The 19,717-nt window shown below is 38.0% G+C and overlaps 1 protein-coding gene across 1 annotated transcript; it reads right to left on the bottom strand.

The window, feature by feature from the left end:
• Positions 1 to 14,207: 14,207 nt before the first annotated feature.
• LOC147630915 (uncharacterized) lies at positions 14,208 to 16,575 on the bottom strand. Its single transcript, XM_086808980.1, has 6 exons — positions 16,482 to 16,575; positions 16,234 to 16,331; positions 15,932 to 16,046; positions 15,027 to 15,151; positions 14,808 to 14,881; positions 14,208 to 14,283 (listed from the first exon to the last, which is right to left on the bottom strand). The coding sequence occupies exons 1-6, from the start codon at positions 16,573 to 16,575 to the stop codon at positions 14,208 to 14,210; spliced, it is 582 nt and encodes a 193-aa protein (XP_086665106.1).
• Between the last annotated feature and the right edge of the window lie 3,142 nt (positions 16,576 to 19,717).

Below are 19,717 nucleotides of genomic sequence, written 5' to 3'. Positions count from 1 at the left end.
GAGATGGCCTACAGAAAGTGAAAGGGGTACACAGCTTAGATCAATTAGCTACAAAGAGAGCGACATTAGCTATGTTGGTATCCCCTGAAACAAAGACGAAACAACTTAAATGCACAACATCAAAGATGTTGTCAATCATCAGAAGGTCCAACATTGCTCTAGCAGTTGGAGGCAGAGTAAAAGTAATGCACGATGATCAAGAATTGAAAAGTATGTGGGCTTCAACAGAATGCAAGAAAAGGAAAGACACCCTGCTGACTGCGAAACTCACTACTAGAGTGACATCGTTCTGGCAGGAGAACACTGAATTATGGTAGGATATACCATGCTTCCAAATATGTGTCTTAACGTGAACTAATGCCCATCATTAAAAGATGGGGTTGGAAGGCATTTAACACTAGACTTATAGAAAAAAATCATTTTGGTGGAATATTGAGATATTTTCATTCATGGGTGGGTTAACGTCATATCTAGATGGTCTCATGATGCCTAGTGGGTGGTGCTTTCATGTCACATTTGTTTGAGATTATGTTTTTTAAGATTAAATAAACTCACATGTTTTGTTGTAATAAAATAGGGCCTAGTAAGCTAGGTAGCAAGTTGGCCATGTGCCCTAATAGGTATGTCAAAAATTTGTTCTGCACATACATGCAACCAAGTAATCATTCTAAAGTACACTACGTTAGCTTCTCCTCAACCATAGGACACATTCAATTGAGAACATCTAGTATGGTTTAAGGGACCTTCAATGTTGTGCTAGAATTTTGCATACCCATTCGAGGGCACGCTCCATAACCTTTTTTTGGTTTGTTGAAAACCTAAAGGGATTGAAAAAATGGAATCCACACTAGTGGGACTAATGCATGGTGGTCTTAAAACATTGGTAGTTGGTTATATCAGTATCTTGATTCACCCTGGAATGGAAGAAATTAAAAATGGTCAATTTCTGCATGTGCAAAGATCTTTTAATAAATCCAACACTATTTACAATTTTTCATTGCTTCTTTTTCTTTGCAGTTTCCTTGCTATATGACTCATAAGCATGTCAAGGGTCATTGCATTTCACATTGCACACCATCAAATCCGATAGCGTGCCCTTTGGCCTATTGGTGTTTTGAAGATTTTGCTTGGGGGTAAGATTTTGCTAACGTGTATCACCGGAGGGGGGAAACCACGGTGGGTGAAAATTTCAATACCCGATAGACTTTCAAATTTTCAGGCCTCTCGCTGTGGGGCGAATGTTTTGAATAAAGTACATAACATACCACCTACTATGTTGCAAAGTATTGTGTTCGTTTTCTTTGTCTTCTTTTCTTTGCTTTGTAAGATGTCTTCTTTTCTTTACTCGCCTCCCCAGCTAGCTGGTCTTTCTGTGATCGTCTCCATGGAAATGGCAAGATGCAGCTCACCCCCACTCTACAAGATGCACAATTTGGTGTGGCATTGTATTCTTTACCCTGGTAAGTTGTCTTCTTTTCTTTGCTCACCTAACGAGCTCAATGGTCTCTATCAGATCTCTTGCTTTGCTGGCCTCACCAACGCGGTGGTCTCTATCTTCTTTGCTTTGCTTGCCTCTTAAGTAATAGTAGCGAAGCTATGGCAAATTGAGAATTATCAGTAATAGTAGCAAAGCTATGGCAAATTTTTTAAAAAATATATATATATCTTATTTTTATGCATAATACTAAAAGAAGAATTTCTACCATATTCTAGGTTTAGAAATTTTAAGCAAAAAGAATGATTTTTATCATATTCATGAAAGAATGCTTTTTAGTATTTATGCATAATTATTTAATTAAGAGAAAATAGAAATTTTTGATAAATTTATTTTTATGCATAAGAATTTAAATGTTAAAAGAGCAATTCCCATGACATTTGGGATTCAATCATTTAAATTTTAAAAGAGGAATTTTTTATATATTCCAAAATATGGATATTTAGAGGAATTTTCATGGTATTTAAGTAGAAAAAGGTCTAAATTAATTTTGATGATAAAAGAGGAGTTTTCACCGTAATTCCACATAGGAAATTAGGGTATGCTAATGTTGATGATTAAATTGGTGGAAAGAATATTTTAAGATATTTATATGTCGATAAATCAATAAATTGATATATACTCAAAGATTGGATTAGTGGAAGAAGAGTATTTTTATAAAATCCCGATATTCTCATATAGAACTATTTCTAAATTCTATTATGGTTAGGAAGGAAAGAAACTCATAAAGTTAGAATTTTCCTTACGATTATAGAAGTTCCGTTAAATTATCTGAAGAAAATCCTTAGGAATTAAAGTTAGAAGTAAAGCAAATAAATTTTGATTAGACCACGATTGTGTGAATGGCAACCAGTAAATTACTTGCCCATCTCTCGAATCTGAATCAAGAAAAAACCTCGTGAGACCAATTCCAAATCTTGACACAAAGAATAGACTACCGTTGAATTAGAGAAGTTTTCCTTTAGTATAAATCATCAAGAATCAAGTTGGAAATTCAGCCAAATGATGGGTAGATTACCGTGATGTGAGATCAATGATTCTCATTAAGAAAATCTGGATTGTGGAAAAAAGGTGTTTGTGGAATCAAACTCAAACTGCGAATTCCACTTGCATAGAATCTCTGTTTTTAAAGGACTATTCTCTGCCAGAATGCTGGAGGAAGCATTTGGCTTGTGATTTAAAACTAAGGAGAGATTCGTTGTAACAGCTGGTGTGGAGTCATCAAAGGACGTCGCTCGTGGCAAAGCAAACCTACCGAGGTCTTGACAGCCTCGGTATGGTTAAAATGGTGCGCTTCTGATATGATGGGCGAGGACCGACGAAGTGGTCCCTGAGTAAAGTGATAGGACGCCTAAGTAGGATCCTAGAGGGTTCTGACCAGGTGATGCACGAGCTCGCGGTTGCTAGGACACCCATGCATATGTCGAGGAAGATTCAAATGAACTGGAAGGAAATTATATTTGTGAACTGGATTTTGATATTGGATCTCGTTGGTTGACCAGTTGGTCTACGGAGAGTCCTGATGATAATTTTTGTAAAACAATGGACTGGATATTTTGGAGGATTATGATCAGTAATACTATAGTTTCATTGAAAGATTTTTTTTAAAGACAACCGAATCTTTTAAAAAGGCAATTTCATATGTAAGTGGTGTGTCTACCTTGATGGTTTTTAAAGTGAATTTTGACACTTTTGGGGTTCTTTTACATGTTCATTTTTTGTTAAAAAAGACGTCAAAAAGGCATGTCAGTAATAGTGATCACATAGTATAAGATTAGGTATCCTTAGGCTTATGCAAGTAAGCTCATGTTCCATCTCATAGGTTTCATGCCATGTCTACATGTTTCTTTTAACCTAAGGTTAACGAGAACCACCAAAAACATCTTGTCAAGACCTTGTACACAATGAATAATGGAGAAGTCATAATCAACAACGAGATTAGAAGGCATATCTAGCTTGTGGAAGAGCTAAGAAAAGGGCTTGAATGTTTGCAGTTAAAAAGGAATGGCCACGGACATCAAGAACTATCAATTGGTCACCTACACCATGCAATGTCTACCCAAAGCATGATTATAGATGTGTGTAGCATGTGCTAATCTTGCATTTGCACTTTATGTTATACTCAATGGGGATGGCATGGGTTGTACAAAGGCAATCATCCTATGCACTTCATGGGAGATCTCTAGTTATATCTCATTAGTTCACTTTTTTAGTGTTTGGCACCCCAGTATAATATTAGGTATCCTTAGGCTTATGCAAGTAAGCTCATGTTCCATCTCATAGGTTTCATGCCATGTCTACATGTTTCTTTTTAACCTAAGGTTAACGGGAACCACCAAAAACATCTTGTCAAGACCTTGTACACAATGAATAATGGAGAAGTCATAATCAACAAACGAGATTAGAAGACATATCTAGCTTGTGGAAGAGCTAAGAAAAGGGCTTGGATGTTTGCAGTTAAAAAGGGATGGCCCACGGACATCAAGAACTATCAATTGGTCGCCTACACCATGCAATGTCTACCCAAAGCATGATTTAGATGTGTGTAGCATGTGCTAATCTTGCATTTGCACTTTTTGTTATACTCAATGGGGATGGCATGGGTTGTACAAAGGCAATCATCCTATGCACTTCATGGGAGATCTCTAGTTAATTCTCATTAGTTCACTTTTTTAGTGTTTGGAACCCAACTAAAGTCAATGTAAATGCCCGTGGCCATTACGTGGCATGTATATAAGCGACTTTAACTAATGAGAAAGGGACATTCCCTTATCTACTATTTGAAAGTGTGCTCTTGCTGCTTCTCCTCTAGCTCTCTACCATATCCTCTTGTCCTCTTGCTAGTGCTTGTGTGAGAGTGAGTGTGTGTGAGAGTCTTTTCCTCTTGCCCTCTTGATCTTGCCAAGTCTTGCTAGTGAGAGAGAGAGTGAACTTTTGTCTTGCATAGTGGAGCATGGTCTTGCGTAACAACGAGGAGTGCTAAACTCTACATAGATAACTTTTGTGGTGTGAAAGCGAGAGGTGGGTCTTCTCAAGTTCTAGCGTGCATTCGTTTGGTTTCCTCTTCCATGAGATGGCAGATAAGCTACGAAGTTCCCCATGACACACAAAACGTGAGTAATCTTCATGTGTAGATCTTGTTTTTATTGGCCACGTTGTGACAGACCCGTGATAGCCTTAATGATATGTATGCTTCTTAAACTTTTTGAAGTTTGACATTTTTTTCGACTACCATATTGAGTTGATAGAATCTCGAAGAAGGAACTTCTTTGGTCCAAAAAAGAGTAGAATCTCCTAGAGGGAATTTATTTGAGAGAAACAAATTCACTATTGAATCCAAAAATAATAAATGGTTTTTTCTTACAAACTAGTGTTAAACATTTTACAGAAAGCTTATGTTTGATAATCACCTTTCCTCAACTTAATAGCCAAACACTTCCTAAATTAGCTTAACTTTTCACATCTTGTATCATCTTGCAACTCCTAAATTGGTGCAAATAAATAATAGCAAAACACTTCTTGAATTAGCTCATCTTAAATGCTTGGTGTCATGCCTCCGCCGATACGGGTAGGAGGCATAGTGAGAAGGGTAGCCAAGGGCCACAAGATGTGAAGTAAATATGAAGGGTAGCCAAGTTCCACTAGATGTGAAGTCTATAGGAAGGGTAGCCAAGCCATATGAAGGCTAGTGCAGCCAGAACCATTGGGAAATAGCCTGCATCGACGCATGGTGCTTCATAGTGGTTTTGGCGATGGCCTTCATATGGCTTAGGTTTCGATTTCCCCTTGGCCTACACATGGCCTACACATGGCTTGTCTAGCCTTTGTTTTGGACTTTCCCATCAAACTAATCATACACCCTAGAGTACCATGACCTGCATAGTGATAAAAATACATGCAAAAAACTGGCACGCTTTTTTTGAATTGAATAAAAATATACTCCCCAAATAGATAGTGAGTATAGCCTTTGTTTTGGGCTTTCCAATCAAACCAATCATCCAACCCAGAGTACCACGACCTGCATAGTGATAAAAATACATGCAAAAAACTGGCAGGCTCTTTTTGAATTGAGTAAAAATATACTCCCCAAATAGATACTGAGTACACCCAACAACCATGTAGTTAATCAGTCTAATTAGTCCTTCAACATTGTGGATACATATGGAACTATTCTTTTCAAATGGTTATGGCCTTGGCCTTGATATGGTTAGCCTATTATTGGATATAGACATTAACTCTATGTACAATTCTTGCACATAGAAACCCTCCACATAAAAACCCTCATCATCAAGGAACTACCTTAAAAGAGTTGCTTAAACAATATTCTTGCTTAGGAATTTTCCATGTATACCTATGTGCATGTATCTTCTACCTCAAACAATGTATTGGTGCAAGTCTATGTGCATGTCTATATCCACGGTAGCAAAGCCAAGTGTAGTCTAAGCCCACACCATTGGGAAGCAGCCCACGTCAACGTGGGCTTCTTCCCATTATGAACTTGGCCTACATGTTTCTTTTAACCTAAGGTTAATGGGAACCACCAAAAGCATCTTGTCAAGGCCTTGTACACAATGAATAATGGAGAAGTCATCATCAACAAACAATGAGATTAGAAGACATATCTAGCTTATGGAAGAGCTAAGATAAGGGCTTGGATGTTTGCATTTAAAAAGGGATGGCCACCACGGACATCAAGAACTATCAATTGGTCGCCTAAACCATGCAATGTCTACCCAAAGCTTGATTTTAGATGTGTGTAGCATACGCTAATCTTGCATTTGCACTTTATGTTATACTCAATGGGGATGGCATGGGTTGTACAAAGGAAATCATCCTATACACTTCATGGGAGATCTCTAGTTAATTCCCATTAGTTCACTTTTTTAGTGTTTGGCACCCAACTAAAGTCAATGTAAATGCCCGTGGCCATTAAGTGGCATGTATATAAGTGACTTTTACTAATGAGAAAGGGACATTCCCTTGTCTACTGATTGAAAGTGTGCTCTTGCTCCTTCTCCTCTAGCTCTTTACCATATCCTCTTGTCCTCTTGGTAGTGCTTGTGTGAGAGTGAGTGTGTGTGAGAGTCTTTTCCTCTTGCCCTCTTGATCTTGCCAAGTCTTGCTAGTGAGAGAGTGAGAGTGAACTATTGTCTTACATAGTGGAGCATGGTCTTGCGTAACAACGAGGAGTGATAAACTCTACATAGACAACTTTTGCAGTGTGAAAGCGGGAGGTGGGTCTTCTCAAGTGCTAGCATGAATTCGTTTGGTTTCCTCTTCCCTGAGATGGTGGAGCATGGTCTTGCGTAACAACGAGGAGTGCTAAACTCTACATAGACAACATTTGCAGTGTGAAAGCGGGAGGTGGGTCTTCTCAAGTGCTAGCGTGAATTCGTTTGGTTTCCTCTTTCCCATGACGAGTACTCTTCATGTGGCTGCATGGTAGTTTACGTTATCACTTGTTTTGACTCATGTGTAGGGCTTGTTTTTATTGGCCATGTTGTGAAAGACCCGTGAGAGCCTCAATGATATGTATGCTTCTTAAACTTTTTGAAGTTTGACATTTTTTTTGACTACCATATTGAGTTGATAGAATCTCAAAGAAGGAACCTATTTGATCGAAAAAAGAGTAGAATCTCCTAGAAGGAATTTATTTGAGAGAAATGAATTCACTATTGAATCCAAAAACAACAAATGATTTTACTCACCTCCCCAGCTAGCTGGTCTTTCTCTGATCGTCTCCATGGAAATGGCAAGATGCAGCTCAGCCCCCACCCTACAAGATGCACAATTTGGTGTGGCATTGTATTCTTTACCCTGGTAAGTTGTCTTCTTTTCTTTGCTCACCTAACGAGCTCAATGGTCTCTATCAGATCCCTTGCTTTGCTGGCCTCACCAACGCGGTGGTCTCTATCTTCTTTGCTTTGCTTGCCTCTTAAGTAATAGTAGCGAAGCTATGGCAAATCGAGAATTATCAGTAATAGTAGCGAAGCTATGGCAAATTTTTTTTTAAAAAAAACATATCTTATTTTTATGCATAATACTAAAAGAAGAATTTCTACCATATTCTAGGTTTAGAAATTTTAAGCAAAAAGAATGATTTTTATCATATTCATGAAAGAATGCTTTTTTGTATTTATGCATAATTATTTAATTAAGAGAAAATAGAAATTTTTGATAAATTTATTTTTATGCATAAGAATTTAAATGTTAAAAGAGCAATTCCCATGACATTTGGGATTCAATCATTTAAATTTTAAAAGAGGAATTTTTTACATATTCCAAAATATGGATATTTAGAGGAATTTTCATGGTATTTAAGTAGAAAAAGGTCTAAATTAATTTTGATGATAAAAGAGGAGTTTTCACCGTAATTCCACATAGGAAATTAGGGTATACTAATGTTGATGATTGTATGTCGAGGAAGATTCAAATGAACTGGAAGGAAATTATTTTTGTGAACTGGATTTTGATATTGGATCTCGTTGGTTGACCAGTTGGTCTACGGAGAGTCCCGATGATAATTTTTGTAAAACAATGGACTGGATATTTTGGAGGATTATGATCAGTAATACTATAGTTTCATTGAAAGATTTTTTTTAAAGACAACCGAATCTATTAAAAAGGCAATTTCATATTGGGTGTGTAAGTGGTGTGTCTAGCTTGATGGTTTTTAACGTGAATTTTGACACTTTTGGGGTTCTTTTACATGTTCATTTTTTGTTAAAAAAGACGTCAAAAAGGCATGTCGGTAATAGTGATCACATAGTATAAGATTAGGTATCCTTAGGCTTATGCAAGTAGGCTCATGTTCCATCTCATAGGTTTCATGCCATGTCTACATGTTTCTTTTAACCTAAGGTTAACGAGAACCACCAAAAACATCTTGTCAAGACCTTGTACACAATGAATAATGGAGAAGTCATAATCAACAACGAGATTAGAAGGCATATCTAGCTCGTGGAAGAGCTAAGAAAAGGGCTTGGATGTTTGCAGTTAAAAAGGAATGGCCACGGACATCAAGAACTATCAATTGGTCACCTACACCATGCAATGTCTACCCAAAGCATGAATATGAGATGTGTGTAGCATGTGCTAATCTTGCATTTGCGCTTTATGTTATACTCAATGGGGATGGCATGGGTTGTACAAAGGCAATCATCCTATGCACTTCATGGGAGATCTCTAGTTATATCTCATTAGTTCACTTTTTTAGTGTTTGGCACCCCAGTATAATATTAGGTATCCTTAGGCTTATGCAAGTAAGCTCATGTTCCATCTCATAGGTTTCATGCCATGTCTACATGTTTCTTTTAACCTAAGGTTAACGGGAACCACCAAAAACATCTTGTCAAGACCTTGTACACAATGAATAATGGAGAAGTCATAATCAACAACGAGATTAGAAGGCATATCTAGCTCGTGGAAGAGCTAAGAAAAGGGCTTGGATGTTTGCAGTTAAAAAGGAATGGCCACGGACATCAAGAACTATCAATTGGTCACCTACACCATGCAATGTCTACCCAAAGCATGAATATGAGATGTGTGTAGCATGTGCTAATCTTGCATTTGCGCTTTATGTTATACTCAATGGGGATGGCATGGGTTGTACAAAGGCAATCATCCTATGCACTTCATGGGAGATCTCTAGTTAATTCTCATTAGTTCACTTTTTTAGTGTTTGGAACCCAACATAAGTCAATGTAAATGCCCGTGGCCATTACATGGCATGTATATAAGTGACTTTAACTAATGAGAAAGGGACATTCCCTTATCTACTATTTGAAAGTGTGCTCTTGCTGCTTCTCCTCTAGCTCTCTACCATATCCTCTTGTCCTCTTGCTAGTGCTTGTGTGAGAGTGAGTGTGTGTGAGAGTCTTTTCCTCTTACCCTCTTGATCTTGCCAAGTCTTGCTAGTGAGAGAGAGAGTGAACTATTGTCTTGCATAGTGGAGCATGGTCTTGCGTAACAACGAGGAGTGCTAAACTCTACATAGATAACTTTTGTGGTGTGAAAGCGGGAGGTGGGTCTTTTCAAGTTCTAGCGTGCATTTGTTTGGTTTCCTCTTCCATGAGATGGCAGATAAGCTACGAAGTTCCCCATGACACACAAAACGTGAGTAATCTTCACATGGCTAGCTTCTTATTAGTGAGTGTTGTGTATTTGGGTTTTCCTTTGGCACTGCTAGAGCAAGAAGCATGGTGGTTTACATTAACACTTGTTTTGACTCATGTGTAGATCTTGTTTTTATTGGCCACGTTGTGACAGACCCGTGAGAGCCTTAATGATATGTATGCTTCTTAAACTTTTTGAAGTTTGACATTTTTTTCGACTACCATATTGAGTTGATAGAATCTCGAAGAAGGAACTTCTTTGGTCCAAAAAAGAGTAGAATCTCCTAGAAGGAATCTATTTGAGAGAAACAAATTCACTATTGAATCCAAAAACAATAAATGTTTTTTTCTTACAAACTAGTGTTAAACATTTTATAGAAAGCTTATGTTTTATAATCACCTTTCCTCAACTTAATAGCCAAACACTTCCTGAATTAGCTTAACTTTTTACATCTTGTATCATCTTGCAACTCCTAAATTGGTGCAAATAAATAATAGCAAAACACTTCTTGAATTAGCTCATCTTACCTAAATTGGAGAAGAGTGACTCTTATATATATTTCACTAAGCCACATCTCTCACAACCCATTTGTATTGGCACCCCCAAAATGTTTGGTGTCATGCCTCCAATACGGGTAGGAGGCATAGTGAGAAGGGTAGCCAAGTGCCACAAGATGTGAAGTCAATATGAAGGGTAGCCAGGGCCACTAGATGTGAAGTCTATACGAAGGGTAGCCAAGCCATATGAAGGCTAGGGCAGCTAGAACCATTGGGAAATAGCCTGCATCGACGCATGGTGCTTCATAGTGGTTTTGGCGATGGTCTTCATATGGCTTAGGTTTCGATTTCCCCTTGGCCTACACATGGCTTGTCTAGCCTTTGTTTTGGACTTTCCCATCAAACTAATCATACACCCTAGAGTACCATGACCTGCATAGTGATAAAAATACATGCAAAAAACTGGCACGCTTTTTTTGAATTGAATAAAAATATACTCCCCAAATAGATAGTGAGTATAGCCTTTGTTTTGGGCTTTCCCATCAAACCAATCATCCAACCCAGAGTACCACGACCTGCATAGTGATAAAAATACATGCAAAAAACTGGCAGGTCTTTTTGAATTGAGTAAAAATATACTCCCCAAATAGATACTGAGTACACCCAACAACCATGTAGTTAATCAGTCTAATTAGTCCTTCAACATTGTGGATACATATGGCACTATTCTTTTCAAATGGTTATGGCCTTGGCCTTGATATGGTTAGCCTATTATTGGATATAGACATTAACTCTATGTACAATTCTTGCACATAGAAACCCTCCACATAAAAACCCTCATCATCAAGGAACTACCTTAAAAGAGTTGCTTAAACAATATTCTTGCGTAGGAATTTTCCATGTATACCTATGTGCATGTATCTTCTACCTCAAACAATGTATTGGTGCAAGTCTATGTGCATGTCTATATCCACGGTAGCAAAGCCAAGTCCAAGGCCACACCATTGGGAAGAAGCAGCCCACGTCAACGTGGGCTTCTTCCCATTATGAACTTGGCCTACATGTTTCTTTTAACCTAAGGTTAATGGCAACCACCAAAAGCATCTTGTCAAGGCCTTGTACACAATGAATAATGGAGAAGTCATCATCAACAAACAACGAGATTAGAAGACATATCTAGCTTATGGAAGAGCTAAGAAAAGGGCTTGGATGTTTGCAGTTAGAAAGGGATGGCCACCGCGGACATCAAGAACTATCAATTGGTCGCATAAACCATGCAATGTCTACCCAAAGCTTGATTTTAGATGTGTGTAGCATACGCTAATCTTGCATTTACACTTTATGTTATACTCAATGGGGATGGCATGGGTTGTACAAAGGAAATCATCCTATGCACTTCATGGGAGATCTCTAGTTAATTCCCATTAGTTCACTTTTTTAGTGTTTGGCACCCAACTAAAGTCAATGTAAATGCCCTTGGCCATTAAGTGGCATGTAAGTGACTTTTACTAATGAGAAAGGGACATTCCCTTGTCTACTGATTGAAAGTGTTCTCTTACTCCTTCTCCTCTAGCTCTTTACCATATCCTCTTGTCCTCTTGGTAGTGCTTATGTGAGAGTGAGTGTGTGAGAGTCTTTTCCTCTTGCCCTCTTGATCTTGCCAAGTCTTGCTAGTGAGAGAATGAGAGAGAACTATTGTCTTACATAGTGGAGCATGGTCTTGCATAACAACGAGGAGTGCTAAACTCTACATAGACAACTTTTGCAGTGTGAAAGCAGGAGGTGGGTCTTCTCAAGTGCTAGCGTGAATTCGTTTGGTTTCCTCTTCCCTGAGATGGTGGATAAGCTATGAAGTTCCCCATGACACACAAAATGTGAGTACTCTTCATGTGGCTGCATGGTAGTTTACGTTATCACTTGTTTTGACTCATGTGTAGGGCTTGTTTTTATTGGCCATGTTGTGAAAGACTCGTGAGAGCCTCAATGATATGTATGCTTCTTAAACTTTTTGAAGTTTGACATTTTTTTCGACTACCATATTGAGTTGATAGAATCTCGAAGAAGGAACCTATTTGATCAAAAAAAGAGTAGAATATCCTAGAAGGAATTTATTTGAGAGAAATGAATTCACTATTGAATCCAAAAACAACAAATGATTTTTTTTCTTACAGACTAGTGTTAAACATTTTATAGAAGCTTATGTTTGATAATCACCTTTCCTCAACTTAATAGCAAAACACTTCCTGAATTAGCTCAACTTTTTACATCTTGCAACTCCTAAATTGGTGCAGATAAATAATAGCAAAACACTTCTTGAAATAGCTCATCTTTCTTTATCTTTTATCATTTAACTGTTAGATGCCCAACTAAAGTGAGTGTGAATGCCCGTGGTGAGTAAGTGACATGTATATAAGTGGCTTTAACTAACGAGAAAAGGGACATTCCCTTGAGTGTTGATTGAAAGTGTGCTCTTGCTCCTTGTTCTCTAGCTTTCTACCCTATCGTCTTGTCCTCTTGGTAGTGCTTGTGTGAGAGTTTTTTCCTCTTGCTCTCGGTCTTGCCATGTCTTGCTAGTGAGAGAGTGAGAGTGAACTATTGTCTTGCACAATGGAGCAAAGTCTTGCAACAATGGGGAGTGCTAAGCGCTACAAAGACAACTTTTACAATGTGACAGTGAGAGGTTGGTCTTCTCAATTGCTAGCGTGCATTCGTGTGGTTACCTCTTCCATGAGATGGTGGATAAGCTACGAAGTTCCCCATGACACACAAAAGGAGAGTACTCTTCATATGGCTAGCTTCTTGTTAGGAGTGTTGTGTATTTGGGTTTTCCATTAACACCGCTACCAGCAGCAGAGCGAGCATGCTAGTTTGTGTTAACAATTTTTTTTACTCATGTGTAGGGCTTGTTTTTAATGGCCACATGGGATCCGAGAGAGCCTCAATGATATGTATGCTTCTTAAACTTTTTGAAGTTTGAGATTTTTTTCGACTATCAAATTGAGTTCATAGAATCTCAAAAAAGGAGCTTATTTGATCTAAAAAAGAGTAAGATCTCCTGGAAGGAATTTATTTGAGAGAAAAAAACTCACTATTGAATCCACAAACAACAAATGAATTTTTTTCCTTACAAACTAGTGTTAACATTTTATAGAAATCTTATGTTTGATAATCACCTTTCCTCAACTTAATAGCAAAACACTTCCTAAATTAGCTCAACTTTTTACAATGTTGTATCACATTGCAACTCCTAAATTGGTGCAAATAAATAATAGCGAAACACTTCTTGAATTAGCTCATCTTTCTTTATCTTTTATCATTTGGCAACCTCTAAATTCATAAAAATAAATAAATGACCTTTGTTATGCACAAAACAAACTTTTTCGAATGGCATACATAACTTAAGTTGTCTCAAAACATCAGGTAATAATAAATGTACAAATTTCTTGGCCTACTTGTGTTTATTTGTATGTAATTATTATAATTTCTAACCAAGAATACCTTCAAACTCAAAATATGATAAGATTTTTTTAAATATCCTAGCTAAGCCAAATGAACACACACATGCATACACACAAAGAAAACTCATCAAAGATTGCCTATTCATTATGGGATGTAGAACACCATTGTTAGAATGTCTATTCTTTAAAAGAAATTGTAAGTTATCTTATAATCAACTCTGGATTTCCATTTTCTATTGAGAATGGCAGGATTAGGAGATGAGATGACCATTAGGAAAACTTTTATTCACAACAAAAAAAGAAATACGTACAACAAAAAAAAGAAGAGTGTAGATAGAACAATGATTTTTTAAAACATAAAAACCACAAGAAGGATCGTTGAAGACGTGAACCATTTTTCAACTCTGTAAAAGCGTCTTTCTTTTCCAAACAAACCGAATTCTAAACCACATTCATGAATCAAAAAAGAGGCCATCCAAAAAATGGGCAAGATTCTCTATCTTCATACTACAAGAGCAGAAGCCAACTATATTGTTCCTCCTCCTCTCTTAATTAACTCCATCAAAGAAATCCAAAACTAGCTTCTGATACAAAATGTATTGTCTATGAATTCATGCTTGTAGCGTGCTTAATGATCTCTTATCACATTGCTAGTGTCGAGTTTATCGACCTAAACATTGCACTAGGATTGCTCAACACATTGGCCACATACTCTTTCCTGTAAATTCAACCAAAAGCCTGTTAATAGTTAGAGACATTGCAACACCGTCAACAACAGATTATGATGATGCAAAACCAACAATTCACTATATACATGCGTATACGAAAGATAAATTCTTTGTGAAGTAAAACCAAATTATGCAAATATTTAAAGTAGATATATCATGATAATGCAAGACTACCTACTCATGGGTGTGGATTGTCTTGTCTTTGTAAAGACATGTTATTGAAAAAAAAAAGAGAGGAATACTAGCTGGAGATAAGTCTCACTTAATCTAAAAATGTTTTTTTTTCCAAATAGAGGAAGGAATGAATACTAGTTATTGGAGATAAGTTTCACTTCATCTAAAGTCTGTGTGAAAAGTTCAAGGAGGTGACTGATAGTAACAAGAAGAATACAGACAGATTATAACAAGCTCCTGAACCGATTAGAGTGTTACCAAGACATTCGCTTCATAGTACATAAAAATGATAGCCTATCACTCCTCCTACAAAGAGAGAAAGAGAGGATGATAAATTTACCTCGACTCTATCTCATCTCCATCAGGTTTAAGAAGATCGATCCTCGTGGGAACCTCTGTGTATAGAAGAACTGCCTGCGTTGGTAAGGTAATTGGTAGATTAAGAATAATGAAACCGAAATAATAGTGAGGGAATATGATCAAGGAGTGTGTGCAAAGATCAAGGATTGGTTGATCCTAGTATTTACGCGCCGCGAGTCAAAAAGATAATCATATGTACCTTAATGTAGTCTTCGGTGTCGAGCGTGAATCGATGGTACATTCCTGGCGGCAAGGTAATCATATCTCCCTTTTTGACAGTAAACCTTATCCAGCTGTTTTCGTAATCTCTTATGTCCCAATAACCTACGTAGAAAGGCTAGATATGATTAGCATTAGCTTAGCTGCACTTCGTAGTTATAAGTGCAATGCTACACATACCAGGTTATATATATATATATATATATATAACATTACACAAAAAAAAGCCTAGGTTTGTAGTTTGCATATTGAAGCCTAATTTGAATATCTGCTCGACGATGGTGCCGATGCTTCGCTACCCTCCTCCTCGCGTTTTCTTGCTTTCAAGTCTTCTTTCCGGAACATCATCATGCCCAAATTTGTTTCGCCCAAATCCTCGCACACGCACACTTCGTCTTCTCATGCTAATGCTGCTCGGTGTTGCGTTGCGCATGAGAGAGCAAGACGGCGACCCTACCTTCGTAGCTCTACCCTTGTAGCATATCGTTCCCTTTCCAAGACTTTGGAGGAGGAGGAGGAGCAAGCTATCAGCAAGTCATGCAATGTTGAAATACATTTTCGCTGCCTGAGGTGTGAGTGCAGAGTCACCACAAATCATACGTTGATGGGATGTGTGACCACACCACCATGATCATGACATAGGTAGGCGCTGGTGGTAGATAAAGTTCCGTGAGTTGCCCACTGCAGCACAGCACAGTGGAGGAGGGCGACGTATATATGCAAGAAGATGAACGTCGTTGACAGCTACTTGACCGGAATTTGGGTTGCTTGGGAGCCAATAGGGTTGACGTTGGTCGGCGCGTCGTACATGTAAGAAGGTAATTCATAATTATGCAATATCATCGAAGATTTTCATGACCAAATAAAGTGACTGATTTAATTTACCACGGCCTTCAAGGATAAGTCGGCTTTCTTCATAGGGATGCAGATGTTCCTGAAAGAAGTGTTCAGTCTTCTGCTCAAAGTTGTCCATAACGCCAGGTGCTACAGTTATCGTCTCCTGCATCATGGTAGTAATTACAAACCAAAATCATATCACATATGCATGCATGCAGTAGTAGTAGTAGTAGTCGTCACCTTCATTTGCATTAGTAAGCTGCACTAGTACTGCGTTTTTATAATGCCATATCATAGGAATCAAATACCAAACGATTAATTATTGCTAGCTGCAATAACAAGCTGATTACCCAATAAACGTAGCCATGGTCGCCTTTTACTCTCTCGAGGGTAGGGTCTCTCTCCCAGTTGCAGTCAACATCTATTTTCCAATGTAAGACGCCGAGTTCTACACGAAAATTAAATTAACAAAGAGTAAAACCTCCCTTAGGCCTTGAGCATCATGACGCAATCTTTAACGCAGAAAACAAGCTGACTGTTAAGCTTACTGTGCGTTGAGTTGATAACGAAAAGAGTTAAACTTGACGAAACATGTCACCTTTCAAGTGTTCCTCTGATACTGGGCGATTGGGCACGTATTTGTGAGGAAGCCTGCGGTCATCATCTGCGGGATTGTACACCCAAGCCTCCATAGCTTCTTCTAATTAGCTATCCTGCGAGAAAGCAAGCTGCCTAAGGACGTTAGTCTTGTGATACCAGGAAGCTAAGCTGGTGCAAAAACCTCAGTATAAAAAGGTAACCCCCCAAAAAAAAACTACAAGTAATTGATGAAAAAAGCAACGCCATGTACACAGACAAGGAATTAAACGCGTCGCCGCTCATAAGAAACGCAATGTTGTCTTGCGCCTGCTCCCCACAAAACTCTTATATAGAGAGGTGTGAGCCATATTATATTAATTTCTTTCATTTTGTGAGAACGATGCGCTCTAGTTTGACGAAGGCCGCAAGTGTGAGCATAATTTCATTTTGTGTGAAATATAAACAATAAATAGATCACATTTAGATTCGAGGGTTAAATATAAACAATACTAAGATCACATTTAATTTTGTGTAAAATATACACAAAATAATAAGAACACATTTAGATTCGAGGGGACGCTAGGCGAACACCACAGCTTTGCTTTGCCTGCCACAATGCAAAAATTACACAAGGTTAAGATATTAGCAAGCCCTTGCACCTCCAATATCCCACTTCACATCATCTTATGGCCCTAAACTAAGCGGGCACACAACCATCCTTGGGCTTCTCTACGCTTATTTAAGCCCTATTCTAAGGTGAGAGTCTAAACAACATCCAACCACTACAAGAGATCACCTAATACCGTAATACCATCGTATATACCGAAGATTTAGATTTGGTTTTTTTGCCTAAAACTACCCACACTGATCATTATCACTATCGGTATTGAATCGTCAATAATATTTATCGCTCAACCGTTGTCTTTATAAACTAGTATACTGATGCTACCTACTGTGATTGGTATATGCATCGGGCATCGATGTTTTTACCGACGTAAATATCGATGCAAATATGAATGTTTATTTCGACATAAATACCGACACTGGTATAAATCTTTTTTTTGGGTGAAATGGGACAGATTCAAGCAGTTTGTCCCAACCTGTCTCGTTGTGCCCATACTACCTAGCTAGTAACTTTAAATATAAACACATTAAAAACAAAGATGTAGAAAAGATAATCAAATTTATGCATATTTATGTGTGGAATTCGGAAAACTAAAAAGTGCACAGATATTCATATTCAAGATGCGATAACTCATCATTGACATTAAGAAACCTCACAAGAAGTATAAAACTCCAAATACCGTATTAGAAAATCTTGATACTTTGGAAATTTTGCAAGTTGTCTTGCAAACAAAAAAAAATAGTGGATCTAGCGCTCTTAAAAAAATTACGAACATAGCTCTTACAAAGAACATTTGAAAGTTGTCTTACAAAAAAAAAGAAACTGAGAGGCCCATGTAAGAGCTACTAGTCGTGATCACATCAACGCATCTTTCCACTTCTCGTGGCTTCGACTTGCTAAATATGCTAAATACTCTTCCTTCAATGGGCATGGTTATACTAAAGAAGAGTATGATTTCACGTGGTGTCACGGAACTACATCCTTGTTTGACAAGATGGAGCGGGAAAGGCAAGAGCTCAATTGGGCCCATATTGTCAACTATGTAAGTATATAATATCGTCAAACATTAAACTTTTTAGTTTTCTAAATTTCACACATAAATTATGTGTATCGTTTATCTTTCTGTACTTTATCTTTTTTATGTTACATTGTCATGATAAAACTTATGGTTCTATTCCTCAATGTAGGGAGTATCTTGCAAAAAGAAAGAGATGAAGACTTACAAAGTATGTACAAAAGTGATCGATACCACCGACACAAAGGTGAGAAGTACCTGAACCTTTGAGGCGTACTTTATGAGCATCTCATTGTAATTGCTTGTACTTATTGGGGGTGTTACAAACCTCCACCTTAGCTTTCCTTCGGTCTTTGATGTTGAGATACATGGGCTTACTCTTTCTTTTATTTAAATTTACATCTCACACCTCAAACCTTCAATGGCTCATTAGATCTCTCATTCTCTTGAGTATGTAATTATTTGTTGAATTGCTGGAAGAGATTTGAGACTAGGAACCCTCTATGAAGCTACTCAAGAATGCAATTCTTTTATTCTTCTGGTTGGTCATGCCACTTCACGAGGATGTCATGGCCAAACTGCACACTACAGAGGTGAGTGTCAATACCCTACCACCTGGCTTATCCTCAATGATGGACCTATCATCATAGCATCTATAGGAGTATAGGGACCCTGATGCTATAGAGCAGGGAGTAAAGGGAGTGCGAAAAAAAGGAATGTCTACCCAAGTGAAGTCTAGAGGGATGCCATGAGTGGCTCTAGGAATGAAACCCAAAGTTATTGTAGAAGTGACACCCTGATAAGTATATGGAGTAGTCTTAACAAAATGTGCAGGAGGATGATGTGGTGTAGTAGTAGCATCACTACCACCTCCACATATACTAGTGCCAAAACCACCACCACCACTAGCGCTACCACTTCCATTACCACTAGCACTACTACGTAATGGCTACTACCACTATGGCTACGATGAGACCTGTGTCATGAACTCTTTGCATCACTAGAAACAGTTTGAGCACTCGGGGTGATGGGACTCAATCAGCCGAGAATGGGTGAGGTGAGCTCCAACCGAGCTATCTCATGTTGGCTCAAGGGGGAACACTTGGAAGGAATTTTGGATCTCATCCTATGTGCAGTCTCGTAGATTACTAGACATGCCTACTTTAAAACAAAACGTGGATTCAGCTCAAAACAAAGCATACTTTTGCATAGAAAATCATAAATAGAAAAAGAGCTTGTGTGTACGAGCTTACCTCCAGTGGTTGAGAAGAGCTAATGTCTCAAATAAGGTGAAAGACAAACAATAGCTTACCTCCAGTATGTATACTCTATAGTCTATGTACACAGACAAGGAATTAAACGCGTCGCCGCTCATAAGAAACGCAATGTTGTCTTGCGCCTGCTCCCCACAAAACTCTTATATAGAGAGGTGTGAGCCATATTATATTAATTTCTTTCATTTTGTGAGAACGATGCGCTCTAGTTTGACGAAGGCCGCAAGTGTGAGCATAATTTCATTTTGTGTGAAATATAAACAATAAATAGATCACATTTAGATTCGAGGGTTAAATATAAACAATACTAAGATCACATTTAATTTTGTGTAAAATATACA

Source organism: Cibotium barometz, chromosome 15, assembly GCF_041138505.1.
Source record: "Cibotium barometz isolate CiBa-2024 chromosome 15, ASM4113850v1, whole genome shotgun sequence".
NCBI classification, from domain to species: Eukaryota; Viridiplantae; Streptophyta; class Polypodiopsida; order Cyatheales; family Cibotiaceae; genus Cibotium; species Cibotium barometz.
Note: the sequence above shows the minus strand (reverse complement) of the source record. Positions and strands in the feature narration are given on the sequence as shown.

What these genes read in the sequence shown, in the direction of transcription:
- LOC147630915 (XM_086808980.1), bottom strand. Translation starts at nt 16,575, where the DNA reads ATGGAGGCTTGGGTGTACAATCCCGCAGATGATGACCGCAGGCTTCCT. An exon ending in ACCATGGCTACGTTTATTGG is followed by an intron (nt 16,047 to 16,233) that starts GTAATCAGCTTG and finishes ACCATGATGCAG; the next exon opens with GAGACGATAACTGTAGCACC. An exon ending in ACTTATCCTTGAAGGCCGTG is followed by an intron (nt 15,152 to 15,931) that starts GTAAATTAAATC and finishes CTTTCTACGTAG; the next exon opens with GTTATTGGGACATAAGAGAT.